General features: G+C 49.8%; 1 protein-coding gene and 1 pseudogene across 2 annotated transcripts; both read left to right on the top strand.

Annotated features, from left to right (window-relative positions):
- The first annotated feature begins 5503 nt into the window (after nucleotides 1-5503).
- On the top strand, nucleotides 5504-16630 carry C4H19orf81 (chromosome 4 C19orf81 homolog). Of its 2 annotated transcripts, XM_043899987.1 has the most exons (5): nucleotides 5504-5585; nucleotides 13427-13499; nucleotides 13603-13723; nucleotides 15109-15248; nucleotides 16362-16630. In XM_043899987.1, the coding sequence occupies exons 1-5, from the start codon at nucleotides 5519-5521 to the stop codon at nucleotides 16555-16557; spliced, it is 597 nt and encodes a 198-aa protein (XP_043755922.1). In that variant the 5' UTR covers nucleotides 5504-5518; the 3' UTR covers nucleotides 16558-16630. The 2 variants fall into 2 exon arrangements, 1 of the variants encoding a protein (XP_043755922.1); XR_006340641.1 differs by lacking the exons at nucleotides 5504-5585; nucleotides 13427-13499; nucleotides 13603-13723; nucleotides 15109-15248 and adding an exon at nucleotides 15521-15619 and having other exon boundaries at nucleotides 16362-16498.
- On the top strand, nucleotides 12190-12700 carry LOC122692406 (annotated as a pseudogene).
- Nucleotides 16631-16668: the final 38 nt, after the last annotated feature.

Here is a 16668-nt window from a genome sequence, read left to right on the forward strand (position 1 = left end):
TCTCACAGCCAGACCTCCACCCAGGGTCCACAAGCAGGGAGAGACGCGCAGCAGCATGCAGCAACGAACACAAGCAGAGTTGTGTACGCAGGTGGGCTTGCCACACCCCCATGATGTGTTCCCAAAGACGCCCTCAGGCATCAAGGAACAGCTGCAGTGCATCGACTGTGTGTGACTTTGGGAGTGGGGAGCGTGGGTTCAAATCCCAGCTCTGCTCTTCTATCATTTGTGGCCTTGGGTGAATGACTTAACATTCCTGGTGCCTCCATTTCCCCATCTATAAGTGAGGGTAATCTTTCTTTCCCCAATTTTTTTTTATTGGGAGGGTGATCATTTTTTAAACCCAGATTCCACCTCATTAGGTTATTCACCAGGATTAAATTCACCAGCGATTCAGAGAAAATGGTTAATGTTTACTGTTGTCGTAATTAGTAATTACATGCATTGGCTCATGGAGTCTTCTTTTTTTCTTGGCTTGTTTATTTATCTGTTTTGGTATGCGGGATCTTTCAATGCGGTGCATGTACTCTCTAGCTGTGATATATGGGCACCGTAGCTCTGCACCATGTGGGATCCTCGTTCTCGGACCAGGGATCCAACCCACATCGCAGAGTGAATTCTTTACCCCTGGATGACCAGGAGGAAGTCCCTGCTCACGGACTGTTTAATGTCATTTTACAAGTGAGGAAATTGAGGATCAGAGAGGGAAAGTGCCCTGCCCAAGGTCACACAGCTGGGAGGTGTCAAGAGTTGATTCAAAGCCACGTGGTCTGACTCTAGACTCCCAGCTTTCAGCCACTACATTGTTTGCATCTAGGAAGTTTGAGGACCTTGCCTGTTATCACCACTGGGGGTGTAGCAGAGTGCAGAGCACTAGACAGGGAAGCAGGAGACAGAGAGAGACATCCATTCAATTCAATCCACGCAGCTATTGGGCAGATACGAGCATCTACTGAGCGCCAGGCACTGTTCTAGGCACTAAGGATTTGACTGGGAAGAAAGCAGACAAAAATCCCAGCCTTGGAAAGGCTCATGGTCTAGTGGTGGAGACAGACAATCATTAAATAACTCCATCTGAGGATCAACGTTAATGAAAGAAAGTCCAGGGTGCTGTGTCTGAGAAGGAGGTCACAGAAGACTTCTTTGAGCAAGTGATATTTGAGTTGGCATAAACCAGGTGAAGATGAGGGAGGGGAGAGGACTCCTCCAGGGAGAGGAATCCGTCTGTGCAAAGCCTGGGGAGGAGGAAGTTTGGCACATGGAGGAGGGCTGGTGAGCACATAAGCTCCACCGGGGGGAGTCCTTTTGTTTATTGCTCTGTCCTTGCTGTCTGGCACAGTGCCTCGCATGCAGTAGGCACTCAATAAACACTTGCTGGCTGAATGAATGAATGAGTGGAGGGATAAACAGAGAAGTGTATGTATGTATAAGGACTTTCCAAGCGTAGTGATAAAGGATCCGTTTGCCAGTGCAGGAGGCGCTAGAGACGCAGGTTCCATCCCTGGGTGAGGTATATCCCCTGGAGTAGGAAATGGCAACCTGGTACTCCAGTATTCTTGTCTGGAAAATTCCATGGACAGAGGAGCCTGGCAGGCTACAATTCATGGGGTTGCAAAGAGTCAGACACAACTGAGCCCATACATTCGCATTTGTGTATTTATGAGTTGCATGGGTGAATGGATGGATCAGTGGATAGGTGGATGGATGGGTGGATGGATGGATGAATGGATGGTTGGATGAATGGATGGATAGCTGAGTGGGTGAGTGAGTGGATCATGGCGTGGGTGGATGGATAGACGCATGCACGAATGAATGGATGAGTTTGCAAAGTACCTACAGACCCACAAAGAGCCTGCAGACCAATGCAGACACACACACCCAGAGACATGCGCAGTGTGTGTAAACACAGGCTCACCATTTCTCCTGGTGCTCCCGTGGGAGAACCAACGCAGAGAAGAGAGGCAGGCCATGCTGGCTGGGGCCTGTGTGGACAAGGGTCCAGGAAGGCAAACCCTCTGAGCAGAGCTACAAGCAGCCCCACCCCCGCTGCAGCGCTGACATAATTTCTGGAATAGAAAGAAAATGCTGATTCAGGGATTTGTGTCCCGGGCTGCATGCCAGGCCAGGGAGTGGGACAGAGATGATCCTAGAGAGTTGGGGTGAGCGGCAGTGGCAGGCAGGTGGGGCTAAGGTGGAAACACAGGGAAGGAGGCAGAGAGATTGAAACAGAGATGGCAAATAAAGTGATGGAGACACAGAGAGACACAAAAACAGAGACAGGGACACGCAGAAAGGTACAGAGACCCAGAGAATGCGAGGCAGATAAAGAAAGTCAGAGACACGTGACAGAGCGATTCAAAGTCAGGCACAGAGAGAGATGAATGGGGCAGGGTTCCAGCGACAGACAGGTAGGGAGAAAAGAAGAACAAATCACAGAGGAAAATGAAGACATGGAGAGATGGGAATTTAAGAGACCCAGATGCCAGAGGGAAGAAGAGCGAAACAGACACCCAGAGATGCAGAGAGACACCCAAAGAGAGAAGAAAGAGCCCCAGAAGAGGCAGCTAAAGCCTGAGGCTAAGCTAAGAATTGGGAAAGGGGGCAACCTTCAACTGAGTGTCTCTTTTGTGTCTGGCTCACATGTGGGGGCTTTGCTTTATTTAAGCACCATTAGCCCTTCAAGGCATCATTGTTGGCAAGAGAGGAGGAAACCAAGGCTCTAAGAGGAGAAGACATTTTCCCAGGGTTGCACAGCCTTGACATGGAGTTTGACGCTAGTCTGTTTGACTCCAGAGTCCATACTCACTTCTTCATTCTGTATTACGTCATGTGGACCGAGAGGGAGAGGGCAGTGGGCTTGGGGGTTGCTGAGTGTGGGTCACAGTAACAGAGGGGAATCGTCACTCACTTATTCAGTCAACAGTCATGTTCCACACTTTCCTGATGCTGGAGAACCAGAGAGGAGTCAGGGATGGTCTGGAGTGGGAGGCAGACAAAGACCCAAATCCCTGAGCAAGACAGGCAGAGTGCACAGTACTCAGAGGCCTGGGGTGGGCAGGGGGCAGTGGGGAAGCAGATAAAGAATGTGCAGAGAAAGGAGACAGAAAACACAACAGATAGGAGGAGGAGTCAGAGAAGGTTTCCTGGAGGAGGGGGCACTTGAGCTGCTTTTGAAAGGATTAGGGCATTTGGGCACCTGGAAAAGGCAGCATGTGGAGAGTGGGGACAGAGGTGAGGGATTAATTAAATAAAGTAATTAGTAAAACGTGGCTGAAGAGTGTCTTGAAGGTAGGAGGTGAGAGAGGAAGCTAGGACCAGATCATGTATCTGTCAAACGCCTGACTGAAACGTTGTCCAAGGTGCTGAGGAGCCATGGGAGGGCCGAGTACAGGGGAGGGGTCAGCTCTGAGTGCCAAAAGACCCCTCTGAAACCTTGTGGGGAAGAGACTGGAGGATGTGAGGGAGGAGAAGTCTGCGGGGGGAGGGTCCAGGCAGGAAAGGACCTTGAAACCAGAGTGGGTATTGGGCTGTGGGAATGAAGAGAAGAAAAAGCAGAGTCAGGAAGCAGAAGGGATAGAGTTTGGAGACTGATGGGCTGTGCAGGCTGGGTGTGCCTGTGGCCATTAGAGTGAAAAATGTTTCCTCTCCTATAGGGATGAACTTGGCAACTAGAAGTAAAGGACAATCTGATGGGAGAGAAAAAGACATAAGGATGCTGAGAGGGAGTCTGGGCTGCAAAGGAACTGGGTCTGGAAATGAGTCCACTGAAGTCTGGACTGTTGTAATTACCAATGACAGAGACTCAAATAACCCAAGCAATAACACGGAATTAATTGAGTGAGTGATGGCTTCAGGCACAGCTAGATCTAGGTGCCTCAAACATCATCAGCAATCTGTCTGTATCTTTGGTTTCTGCTTTCCTCCTGTTGTCTTTGCATTCAGGCAGGCTCTCTCCCCATATGGCAATGTGATGGTCCCCAGCAGCTCAAACCTAGGCTCCAACCAGCCTCTTAACCTCACTGGAAAAAGAAAGACCTTCTTGTATAATGGATCTAGCAAAATGGATCTAGCAAAAACTATCCTAGATTGCGTTTCAGGCTCAATTTAGTTGTCTCTCAGTCGTGTCCAATTCTTTGTGCTCCCATGGACCACAGCACGCCAGGCCTCCCTGTCCATCACCAACTCCCGGAGCTTACTCAGACTCATGTCATCGAGATGATGATGCCATCCATGCATCTCATCCTCTGTCATCCTCCTCTCTCCCACCTTCAATCTTTCCCAGCATCAGGGTCTTTTCAAATGAGTCAGTTCTTCGAATCAGGTGGCCAAAGTACTGGAGTTTCAGCTTCAGCATCAGTCCTTCCAATGAATATTCAGGACTGATTTCCTTTAGGATTGGCTGGTTTGATCTCCTTGTAGTCCAAGGGACTCTCAAGAGTCTTCTCCAACACCACAAACATTAGCGACTCAGAAAATCGAGGTGCTACTACTAAAAAGCAGAGAACCAATCCTTATCAAGCAGGAATAATCGACAGTTAAGGCAACGACCAGCTGAAGTGGAGAGAAGGCTTGAGACACAGGTAACAGAGACAGACTGAGAAAGACAAAATAAGGGGAAAAGTCTGGGCTCCTCTCCCCTGCAGAGAGCTCGGCAGACAGAGGAAGAGATGCCCTGTGGGCACCTCTGTGGCTACACTCCTTCACTCCCAGCCCCTCCCCCACCCATTGGAGGTACCATGGCAACCAGTCCCTGCTCACCTTTCCCTCCCCCATATAGAACTCAGTTTCTGTCTGAATCTCGCCTGTATCTACCCAGTTCCTGCCTGAGACAGGGATGAGCGGAGGGCAAGTGGGAACAGAAAAGGGATGACAGAGAGGGGGAGGACAAGGGGCCGGACAGAGGCAGCTATGAGAGAAGAGAGATGGGGAAAGAGGGAAAAAGGGGGCTGGGAGAGATGGGGAGAGAGGTAGGGAGACAGAGAGGGGGTGACAGGGTTAGAGAGAGCCAGAAAACAATGAAGACAGAGAGGGCTGGGGGGCTGGGGAGATGTTGGGGAAACTGATGGAGGAGACTGGGGAGATGGAACAAGGGAAGGGGAGAGATGTGGGGAGAAAGAGGGCAGAGAAAACGAGGGAAAGAGTAGAGGAGAGATGGGGAGAGCGACAAGGAGAAGTCAGGATAAAGAAATGGGGGGAGAGGGAGGAAGGGAGGGGGACAGAGACGTGGGGAGCACATGAGGAAGACAGTGCAAGTGACAGGGGTGGGGAAAGAGGCTCGAGGAGACCGGGAGACGTTGAGGAAGAAAAAGGAAGCTGGGAAAGAAGGAACTGGGACACACAGGGGGTCCCAGAGATGAAAGGAAACCAGATACCTATGTGGACTCAGCCGTCCACATTTTTCCCCCGGGGCTTCAAGAACAAGAAGGAGGAAGCAGCGGGGAGACAGAGCTGGGGCGGGTGGCCCAGTCAGAGCTCTTCTCCCCGTCCTCCTGAGACAACCCTCACCCGCCTTCCCAGGATGCAACAGGAGGTGGAGCCCCTGTGCTCCTCCGCCATGGGCAACCCCGGCATGCACAGGGACGCAGGTAACTATGCGTTTGTACGCAAGCGTGGGGGTGGAGGGCCTTCATCCGAGCTTTGTGTCACCGCCTGCCTTGCGGCGTGGCCGTGAGTGAGTTACTGGCCTTCCAAAGACAGAGCTACCCTCAAATTCTTGTGTCCACTAGGCAGTACCCTTTAAGACCTCAAACCGCCATTTCCCGTGAGCCTTTGCAGTTCCCTGGCCAATGTTCTGGACCCGGAACTACATTTCCCATGAGTCTCTGGGGCATTAACAACTCTTCTGGAGGCCATGAGCCCCCCGAGACCCGCTGCCCTGGTCCCTCACACCCTTTTTGTCTCCACCACCGGACTCAGCATCTTCTCCCAAAGCTACTCCTTCTCCCTGCTTTCCATCTTTGAATGACCCTACGACCAACCCAATCCAGACCCCAGGCATTGTTCTGCCGACTCCTGTTCCCTCCCACTGACATCAGTCCCTAACCCTGTCTTCGTTCTCATTCTCTCTGTCCCGTCCCCACATCCCCAGCTCAGGGCTTGTCCTCTTCCAATGGACCCTTTCTCCACCTAACTCCCTGGCTTCCAGTTTCTTCCCTCCCGCCCATCCCCTACGTAGCTCCAGAGAAAACTTTCTGACACCCAGCACTAACCCTGCCTCTCCCTTGCTCGCAGTTCTTCCATGTTTCCCATCCCTCCCAGGATAGGGCATCAGCCCCTCAATCCAGTGTTTGAGGCCCTATGTAGCCTGCGCCAGCTGTCAGGCTCATCTTCCAGGGCTGCCTACTTCCGCTCTACTTTAGCACAGCTCATTCACTCATTCATTTTCTCAGTGAACATTTCTAAAGTAATATCTTGGTGACAGTTCATTTGGCTAGCAGGTAATACAAAATTGGACTTAAGGCAGTATAAAGAATTGTTGTTGTTCAGTTGCTAAGTTGTGCCTGACTCTTAGCGACCCCATGAACTGTATAGCCCGCCAGGCTCTTCTATCCGTGGGATTTCCCAGACAAGGATACTGGAGTGGGTTACTGTTTCCTTCTCCAGGGGATTTTCCCAACCCAGGGATCAAACCCACGTTTCCTGCTTGGCAGGCAGATTCTTTACCACTGAGCCACGTGGGAAGCCCAGTATAAAGAATAGGAAAGACATTATCTCACTGTAAAAGAAGTCTATAGGTGGAGCAGGGTTTGTGTTTGGGTGGATCAGCAGCTCAGTGAATGTTATTGAGAAGCCGATTTCTGTTTCCCTGCTTTTTGGTCTGGGATATATCCCTTTTGCACACCAGCTTGCATACCTCATGGTCACCAAATGGCTTCCAAAGTTCCAGGCATCACGTCCAAAGGTTTTAATCTTAAGAATTCCAAATAATCTCTCCTCACATCTCATTGGCCAGCACTAAGCACCTATTCACTCTTGTCTCAATGCCTGGCAAAAAGAATGAAATTATTATGATTATTTTAGTCATTGGGTCTATGCCTCAGGTGGGAGAAAGTTTTTAAAGGATTTCTATCTAATCTACTTCAGATTCCAATTAACCAGGATCTCTAGGACTGGGGCCCTAGCATCTATAGTTTTTGACTGCTTGCCAGGTAATTATAATGAGCAGTAAGGGTCAAAGGCATTGGTTTACACTGGATGAGATATTTCTGAGGATCCTGGGGATTGGTGAGCCTCACCTGGTTCCCTCCCTATCTCTCCCATGGGTGGGGAATGGACACTCCTCAAGTGAGGAATAGGAATGGAAATCATTGACGGGGTCTCCTTTCTGGGTGTTGGCTGTAAGCACCTACTCTGTGCCAGGTGCTAGGCTAGGCACGGTAAACGCTCTAGTGGCAAAACGGACAGTTTCTCTGTCCTCCAGTCTCTGTTAGTGTCTTTGAAAACCTCTTCCATTTGGAGACCCCCACTCCACATCATCTCTAACCTAGACTGAGGCACCCACCTGATAAGTATACTTTTTGTATCAACTCAGTTCAGTTACTCAGTCATGTCTGACTCTTTGTGCCCCCATGGACTGCAGCATGCCAGGCTTCCCTGTCCATCACCAACTCCCGGAGCTTTCTCAAACTCACGTCCATCGAGTTGGTGATGACATTCAACCATCTCATCCTCTGTCATCCCCTTCTCTTTCAATCTTTCCCAGCATCAGGGCCTTTTCCAAGGAGTTAGTTCTTCACATCAGGTGGCCAAAGTATTGGAGCTTCAGCTTCAGCATCAGTCCTTCCAATGAATATTCAGGGATGATTTCCTTTAGGATTGACTGGTTTGATCTCTTGCAGACCAAGGGACTCTCAAGAGTTTTTTCCCTGCTGTGCTAATTTGCTTCAGTCTTGTCCGACTTTTTGCCACCCCATGGACTGCAGCACGCCAGGTGTCCCTGTCCTTCACGATAGCCTGGAGTTTGCTCAAATTCATGTTTATTCAGTCGGTAATACCATCCAACCATCTCATTCTCTATCATCACCTTCTCCTCCTGCCTTCAATCTTTCCCAGCATCAGGGTCTTTTCTTTCTTTCTTTTTTTTTTTTTTTAAAATTTTTTTTAGGGTCTTTTCCAATGAGTCAGTTCTTCATATCAGGTGGCTAAAGTATTGGAGCTTCAGCTTCTGCATCAGTCCTTCCAATGAATAATTCAGGACTAATTTCCTTTAGGATTGACTGGTTTGATCTCCTTGAAGTTCAATGGACTCTTAAGAGTCTTCTCCAACACCAGTAGAACTCCAACAGTTCAAGAGCATCAAAGCTTTATGTTGAATGGCATTGAGTTGACCAGTTGGCCCATTTTGCAGATCAATATTTGTTCATTTTAGTTTTTCTATTTCCCTTGTGGTATTTTGGAACCAGTAACATTTTTAGCTTGTCAGGTTGCAAATTTTGGCTTAGGCCATTAGAAAGCCTGTGGGTCCCAAGTGGTTTGCCTGTAGTAATGAATGAAATGACCCAGCCTGTTCTCATGCAAGGAAGGTAGACATGACACACGTCATCTCACAAATAATTAATAACCTACAATTGCAATAAGTACTCCTTAGCCTTGGGACTGAAGAGAATTCTGGGAATATTCTCTTTTGCTTAAAGACTTTAGCGCCCCACCCACACATCCTGTGATGCCTCTGCATAAAATATCCCTTTCTTTGCAATTTCTTTCTTTCTTCTTCTTCTTTTTTTTAATGAGGAGGGTCTCTGCCATTTCTTTATTTGGCAAACTCCTCTTGTGTCCTATAAGTCTCATGGTAGACATCACCTCCTCCAAGGAGCCTGCCTTGATTGCCCCCAGACTATCCACCTTGCGACACCTCCACTGTAGCAAGTACTGCACTTTACAGTGACCACTTTCCCCACCAGACCAAAAGCTCTTGGAGGGCAGGGTGGAGGTCTCATTAATCTCTTTGTCTGCATCATCCTTCAGGGCACACAGGAGGCCTTGGAGGTGTCTGTTGATGTTTGAAAGTATTATGTTTACTCAGTTTTTCAATAAGTACTCATTTATAAATGTATACCTTTATTAAGTTATGCATATACATTGAAACAAATATATTAAAATCATGGTTGTAATTTAGGAATCTTTATTTCTAATGCCACATTTCATGAGAAACAGTTTTATTCACATTTTAAACATATCACTTTGATGTTGCTAGAGTCATTTTCCAAGTCATTTCACACACTTTTCCAGGGCATATAATTTTATTTCTAAGTTATCTGTGATAGGAATTTAAAAGATTTTTCTCTGCTATGGAAAAATTCAAACATTCACAAAAATAGAGAAAATGTTTAATAAATTCACACATCCCAGTACCTAACTTCAATAACTATCAATATTTTGCTAATCTTCTTGCACCTAGGCACCCCCCCACACACTTTTTTGGGGGACATTCTATAGGACAAATTTGTTTTAAAACAAGTTTTAGAAAACAGACCTATCATGCCATTAATTACAACCAGCAAAAATTCATAAATTTTTCTTGAATATCATCTCATCTAGTATATATTTGAATTTCCCTAATTATTAAGAACATTCATTTTTCACAGTTGGTTTGTTTTAATTAAGATCCAAACAAAGACAATATATTGCATTTGATGATTATATCCCTTCAGTCTTTATCCAATGAATTCTTACAACTGGGTGCCTGGTGCTTTGCTAGATGCCAAGAGCAGAAGACAAGCCCCTGACCTCATGTTGTTCACATTATAATTAGAGACTCATAGAAATAAATGTAAAAATGCAGCTGTGATGACAGCCAATACATGGTGTTATGCATTCAAGACAGGAACTCTTCACATGCTCAAGGAGACGTGATGAGCTAAGTGAGGGGGACGAGAGTTCCATGTGGATTTACGGCATGTATCAAGGTCCTGTGGCAGGAGGCGGGGCATGGAGAGTTCAAGTCACAGAAGCGTGATGTTTCTGGAATGCAGCAAGTGAGGAGGTCGATGGTGTCTGATCAGGCTTGAGACATCAGCAGGGTTTGGTCCTATGTGGTCTTGGTCTTAAGTTATCCCAAAGACAATGAGAAGTCCTGGCAGGGTTTTGAGGAAAGTGGTGGTGGTGATGTGGTCGGATCTACATTTCAAAATGCTATTCTGAGGCTTCCCTAATGGCTCAATGGTAAAGAATCCAATGCAAAAGTCATGGGTTCGATCCCCATGGGGGATCCCATGGGAAGATCCCACATGCCCTGGGACAACTAAGCCTGTGGGCCACAACTACTGAGGCTGTGTGCTGCAGCTGTTGAAGCCTGCATGCCTAGAGCCCATGCTTCACAACAAGAAAAGCCACTGCAGTGAGAAGCCTGCACACCACAACTAGGAAGTAGCCTGCGCTCTCTGAAACTAGAGAAAAACCCATGTAGCAATGAAGAGCCAGCACAGCTCAAAATAAATAAAAAAATAAAATTATACATAATTATTATAAAATTATAATCATTAAATTAAATATATAATTAAATATTAAATTAAATTTATAATTAAATAAAATTATTGTAAAAATTATAAATAATAATTATAAAACAAACCAAGAAACGGTAGCAAAAAATGCTATTCTAATGGGATGAATGAAGGAGAGAGGGAGAGAAAGAGATTGAGAAGTTAGGAAGCTGTTGTCTAGACAATAGTGGGATGAGAGGCAGTGGACTGGGGGATTGAGAACATGTTCTGGATCCAGATGGCTTGATTTTTATCATGATTCTATCGCTTGGGCTGTGTGACCTTGGGAAAATCACTTAACTTCTCTGTGCTTCTCTGTGTGGTGGGGAAGTGCCTAGATGGAACAAGATTGGCAAAATATTGATATTGATTGAAGCTAGGTATTGGAACATTTGGGTTCATTATGCATCCTAATGCAAAGAACTGACTCATTTGAAAAGACCCTGATGCTGGGAATGATTGAAGGCAGGAGGAGAAGGGGACGACAGGATGAGATGCTTAGATGGCGTCACTGACTCTATGGACATGAGTTTGAGCAAGCTCTGGGAGTTGATGATGGACAGGGAAGCCTGGCGTGCTGCAGTCCATGGGATCATAGAGTCAGACAGGACTGAGTGACTGAACTGAACTGATACATTGTCTCTAGTTTAGTGTTAAACTACACTACCTCAGAAGTTGTTGTGAGGATTCAATGGAAAGAACTTTAAAAGGTGTTTGGCTTTATAAAAGGGACTGTAAACATGTAGTTATTGTTAAGTGGACAGACTTGAGAAGGAGATGACTACATTGGAAGGATGGAAGGCAGGCCAGGATGGCTGGACAGAAACGCAGGGAGGTCAACAGAGGGACCATACGTGATGCAGGGCAGGTGGTTCTCAAAGGGGATCTGTTTAAAATGCAGATTCTCATCCCATAGGTCTGGAGGGGACCCTGAGAGGCTCCCCCAGACCACACATTGAGGGATGAGTCCCCAAAGCAGGGGAGGACTTTATCCTGAAGGCAAGAGAAAGCCTCTGGAAATTTGTGAGCCTCTGAGAGGAAAAGATCACCCTAGTTGCCCTGCTAAAACAGATGGAGGTGGGAGGACCAGGACTAGAGAGGGGGGCTTACTGAGGTACAAGCCGAGCCGTCTTGACACCCTGAAGCTAAAGGCTGCCAGGAGTAGAGCTGGGACATAGCCGCGTGCTGGAGACAGCCTGTCCCAGCTCACGAGAGCTGAGTGATGACGTTTGTAAGCTGGTTGTTAAAACCATGAGTGAGTGAGTGAAAGTCGCTCAGTGATGTCTGACTCTTCGTGATCCCAGGGACTATACAGTCCATGAAATTCTCTAGGCCAGAATACTGGAGTAGGTAGCCTTTCCCTTCTCCAGGAGATCTTCCCAGCCCAGGGATCAAACCCAGGTCTCCCGCATTGCAGGAAGATCCTTTACCAGCTGAGCCACAAGGGAAGCCCTGTTAAAACCATGGGTACCATGACATTGGTCAGGGTGGGTGTACCCACACCATGAAAACTAGTACCTGCTGAGAGAGAGAAAACACAGTACACCACACAGTCTACTGAACTGTAATGAAGGAGATGGTAACACATCAACGACTGAATAAAATGTTGCTAGAGAAGACTTGGGGCTTCCCAGGTGGCACTAGTGGTAAAGAACCTGGCTGCCGAGTGACGTGACAGGCAGCAGGCGGACAGGGTGTGCGTGCCCTCGCTCCTTCCTCTTTCTCAACTCCATCTTCACGGTAGCGGTAGCGTTGTCCGCGATCTAGTCGCCAACATGCAGCTCTTTGTCCGCGCCCAGGAGCTACACACTCTCGAGGTGACCGGCCAGGAGACGGTCACCCAGATCAAGGCTCATGTAGCTTAGCTGGAGGGCATCGCTCCAGAAGATCAAGTCCTGCTCCTGGCTGGCACACCCCTAGAGGATGAGGCTACTCTGGGCCAGTGTGGCGTGGAGGCTCTGAGCACTCTGGAAGCAGCCGGCCGCATGCTTGGAGGTAAAGTCCATGGTTCCCTGGCCCGTGCTGGGAAAGTGAGAGGTCAGACTCCCAAGGTGGCCAAGCAAGAGAAGAAGAAGAAGAAGGCGGGCAGGGCCAAGAGGCGTATGCAGTACAACTGGCACTTTGTCAATGTTGTGCCCACCTTTGGCAAGAAGAAGGGCCCTAATGCTAACTCCTAAGTCCTCTGTAGTCTTGGCTTTCTCTAATAAAGCCACTTAACCCAACCCCCCCCCAAAAAAAAAAACAAAAAACAAAACAACAACAACAACAAAAAGAACCTGGCTGCCAATGCAGGAGACATGAGACGTGGGTTTGATCCCTTGGTTGCAAAGATCCCCTGGCGGAGGGCCTGGCAACCCACTCCAGTATTCTTGCCTGGAGAATTCCATGGGCAGAGGAGCCTGGTGGGCTAGAGTCCATAGGGTCGCAAAGAGAAAGAGGAAATGGATTATGTGGGACAACTAGCAGTTGGCCATAAGAGAGATCAATCAGCTGATGAAGGGGTTATGTAGAAGAGCTCAGATTTGAGAGCTGTTATCGAGCTCCAATCAGGAGGGCAGTTCTGAGGGTGCTGGAGAAACCACAGACCGGATTTAAACGCTGCTGCGCTGAAAGAGCCAGGCTGGGGTGACTGAACAGGAGGCAGAAAGGGACAGGTCCCTTCCTTGTCCTCCTGCCTTGCAGTCTCCCTCTTGTGCCCCCTTTAGGCAGAGTCTAAGGGGACCCCAAAAGTTGGAAGGGAAATGGGGTTAGTAGTGAGTCCCAGCTCTGGGGTATCCCACAGCTGGGTGGGGGAGGGTGGAATTTGGGGCTGAGACAAAACAGCCAAATAACTGGCAGAGGAGCTATCCCAGGAGTGGCATGGACAGTCACTTGGTGATGCCATTTAAGCAGAATAAGGTGTGAGGAGTGCTCAGGGCAACCGATGTACTTGGGTTTTCCATCCCCAGGAGCGCTCCTTGTGGACCGAGAGAACCCAGAGGAGACGCAGGCGCGGAGCCTGGGCAGACCTGTCAAATCCTCGTGAGTGGTCCCTGGCCCTGTGATTTCTGACCTCAGCTCCTCTGAGCGTCAGGGCACTGACCCCTGACCTTGGGAGGGCCCTGCCCGCTGGCTGTGTTCCCAGGAAACAGTATCTGCGTCAGGTCATTGCAGAATACGAGGCGCTGGACCGAGAGCTCCCATGTATCCGCAAGTTCCCCATGCCACCTGCCGCTCAGCCGCTCTGTCTGTGCATGGAGACCTTGGTGAGTGGCCCTCCCCCAGCCTGTGACCCCAGGTCCCTGCTGGGGCGGTGGACAGGATTTGAATCCAAGATCTGCAGCTTAGCAGCTGAGGGCCTGGCACCGGGATAAGTGGCTGAAAATAAACTGTGAATTTGTCAAAGGGGCCATCGCTGAGAGAAGCAGAGAGAAGGGAGACAGAGGACAGGGGTAATCCTGCTAATCCGTCTACTAGGAAATTCTGTAAAATGGACAGATAGTGCAAAAACTCATTTTAAAAAGGCTCAGGTGTTTGACAGATTCAGTGAAGTGGTTACACCATGTATGGCTTCTGTGGCCATTCCTGCTTCAGCGGAGGTAGCTATTAAGGTCTCACCCTTTAATTTGAGAATTAAATGAGGCTTGCCAGGCACAAGCCTCAGAATGTTCCCTCAGCTGATCTGTGTCACTTTACCCCAACGAAAAGTGATCACCGTTCTTGTTGATAAGGCTAATCTACACTCCATTGCTTCTCTGTGTCTTTTTACATGCGATACCCCCCATCCCCACCTCCGCTCAACATATACACCCAAGGCTTGCTTTCCTGGAGGTGACTGATTTCTTGATTTCATTGTAGCTTCTCGGCAATTTTATATGTGACATATGGTATCACTCTCCACACTGTTATCTGAGACTGAAACGTGGTTAGCGATCAGTATGTTTTCTGAATGTTAAATAGATTGCTGCTGCTGCTGCTGCTAAGTCACTTCAGTCGTGTCCAACTCTGTGCGACCCCATAGACAGCAGCCCACCAGGCTCCTCTGTCCCTGGGATTCTCCAGGCAAGAATACTGGAGTGGGTTGCCATTTCCTTCTCCAATGCATGCATGCATGCTAAATTGCTTCAGTTGTGTCCAACTCCATGCGACCCTATGGACAGCAGCCCACCAGGCTCCTCTGTCCACAGGTTTCTCTAGGCAAGAATACTGGAGTGGGTTGCCGTTTCCTCCTCCGTTAAATAGATTGACAAGATGTCAACCCCTTCCCTATCATTCTTATTTATTGACAAAGGAACAGTCCTTAAAATGCTAATATGACTATAAAAGGAAAAATGTAGGGCTTAAATCCTTGCGGAAATCTTCAAGGTCTGCCAAAACCTCACCATCCAACGCAGGCTGCTTGAAAAGTTTTCAATAGATGGGCAAAGTTGGCCAACTGGTGAATCATTCAGCCGACTGTTCATTGACTTTTGGCAAATCGGCTTGGTGAGGATTGATTTTATTTTTCCCCTGAGAATGACCTAGAATGGCAGCAGATGCCTTTCTACCTGAAAGATTCCTATCCTCCTCGCTCTGGCAGATTCTGGCAGGTGGGGTCTAGGGTGGGGACTTTTGCACCTGGACTTAACTCGGGTGTTGCCGACATCCCCAGCCTGAAGAGGACCTTACCCACGTGGAGGTGCTGGAGGCCCTGGAAGCCGAGTTCCCCGGGGCCATGGAGAGTGGGCGCGTGAGCAGCATCCGCTTTGAGAACATGAACGTCATCTGTGGGACTGCTGGGCGCCGGGACCGGTGAGTCCTTGGCGGGGCTGAAGGGCTTGGAGTTGTAGGCCCGCCGTGAACAGGATGAGGGGGCGGAGCCGAGAGTGAGGGCGGAGAAAGGCGAGGCGGGGACTTCGGATGGGCGTGGCCGGGAGCTAACGGGCGGTGCGGGCCTACAGGAAGCGCAGCGAGGGGCGGGGCGGGGCGGGGACAGACAGCGAGGAGGCGGGGCGGAGCGGAGACCTTGGGTGGGCGTGGTCGGGAGTCAGGGCGGGGAGGAGACAGACAGTGAGGGGGCGGGGCCTGGAGCGCCCAGAGAAGGTTGTTGATAGATAGAAGGACCTCTATCTGGCTGAAAGGCGGCGCTAGCGGTAAAGAACCTGCCTGCCAATGCAGGAGACGTAAGAGACACGGGTTCCATCCCTGGGTGGGGAAGGTCCGTTGAAGGAGGGCATGGCAACGCACTCCAGTATTCTTGCTTGGATAATCCCATGGACAGAGGAGCCTGTCAGGCTAGAGGAACCTGATGGGCTACGGTCCATAAGGGAGCAGAGTCGGACACGACTGAAACGACTTTGTACGCACCCACACGGATGCCTAGACGGGGCGAAGCCGAGAGTGGGTGCGGTGGGGGAGCAGGGCCAGGTGAGATCGGAAAAGAAGGCGGGATCTGGAGAGAGGAGCCAGACTTTCAGTGACCCAGGTGGTGACGGGGGTGCGCAAGACCGAGGTGTGGAGTCCGAACAGCACCTATGAGCCTGAGCACCTTGCAGGGGCGGGGTCAGAGTGATCCCGTGGCTCTAGACCGTCTGGTGGCGGGCGGGACCAGGCCTGAGAGCAGCGCTGGAGGGGCGGGGCGGCCAGTGCAGTGGCGGTTTAGAAATATGGAGCCTCGACAGAACCAGGCTGAGGGAAGACAGAGCCTAGACTGACCCCTGTGAGGTTCGAAGAACAGATTGACCCCGACGAGAGTGCAGGGCTGGCGAGTTTAGGGACGCAGCGACGGGTTGAGGGACGCGTCGGTAAAAGAACTCAGGGATCAGGCAAGGGCTGCTCCAGCAACCAGAGGCGGGGCTGGGGCCTTCAGCGATTCCCACTCCGTCTCCGCCCCGCTCCTCTCCTCCTGGCCTTGTCCCCTCGCAGGTGGCTCATCATGGTCACGGACTTCCAGACTCGCTCGCGCCTGCTGCGCTCGGGGCTTCGACTCCGCGGGAACCTGCACCCTCTCGTGCGCCACGACGAACTGCTGCTGAGCGATTACCGCCTGCACCTGCGCCGCGCCCTGGTCCGACGGCGCATGCTCGAGGCTCTGGGGGCGGAGCCGACCGAAGAAGACTGACATTTGGGGGGCGGGCCCCGGCTGCGCCTGCGCACCGCCCAGCTGGCTCGGGATACCCACCCGGAACCTCAGAGGAAAAGGGGAGTTGCCTCCCCAGGAAGGAGGCGGGGT

This window comes from Cervus elaphus, chromosome 4 (genome assembly GCF_910594005.1).
Source record: "Cervus elaphus chromosome 4, mCerEla1.1, whole genome shotgun sequence".
NCBI classification, from domain to species: domain Eukaryota; kingdom Metazoa; phylum Chordata; class Mammalia; order Artiodactyla; family Cervidae; genus Cervus; species Cervus elaphus.

What these genes read in the sequence shown, in the direction of transcription:
- C4H19orf81 (XM_043899987.1), top strand. Translation starts at nt 5,519, where the DNA reads ATGCAACAGGAGGTGGAGCCCCTGTGCTCCTCCGCCATGGGCAACCCC. An exon ending in GGCAGACCTGTCAAATCCTC is followed by an intron (nt 13,500 to 13,602) that starts GTGAGTGGTCCC and finishes CTGTGTTCCCAG; the next exon opens with GAAACAGTATCTGCGTCAGG. An exon ending in GTCTGTGCATGGAGACCTTG is followed by an intron (nt 13,724 to 15,108) that starts GTGAGTGGCCCT and finishes CGACATCCCCAG; the next exon opens with CCTGAAGAGGACCTTACCCA.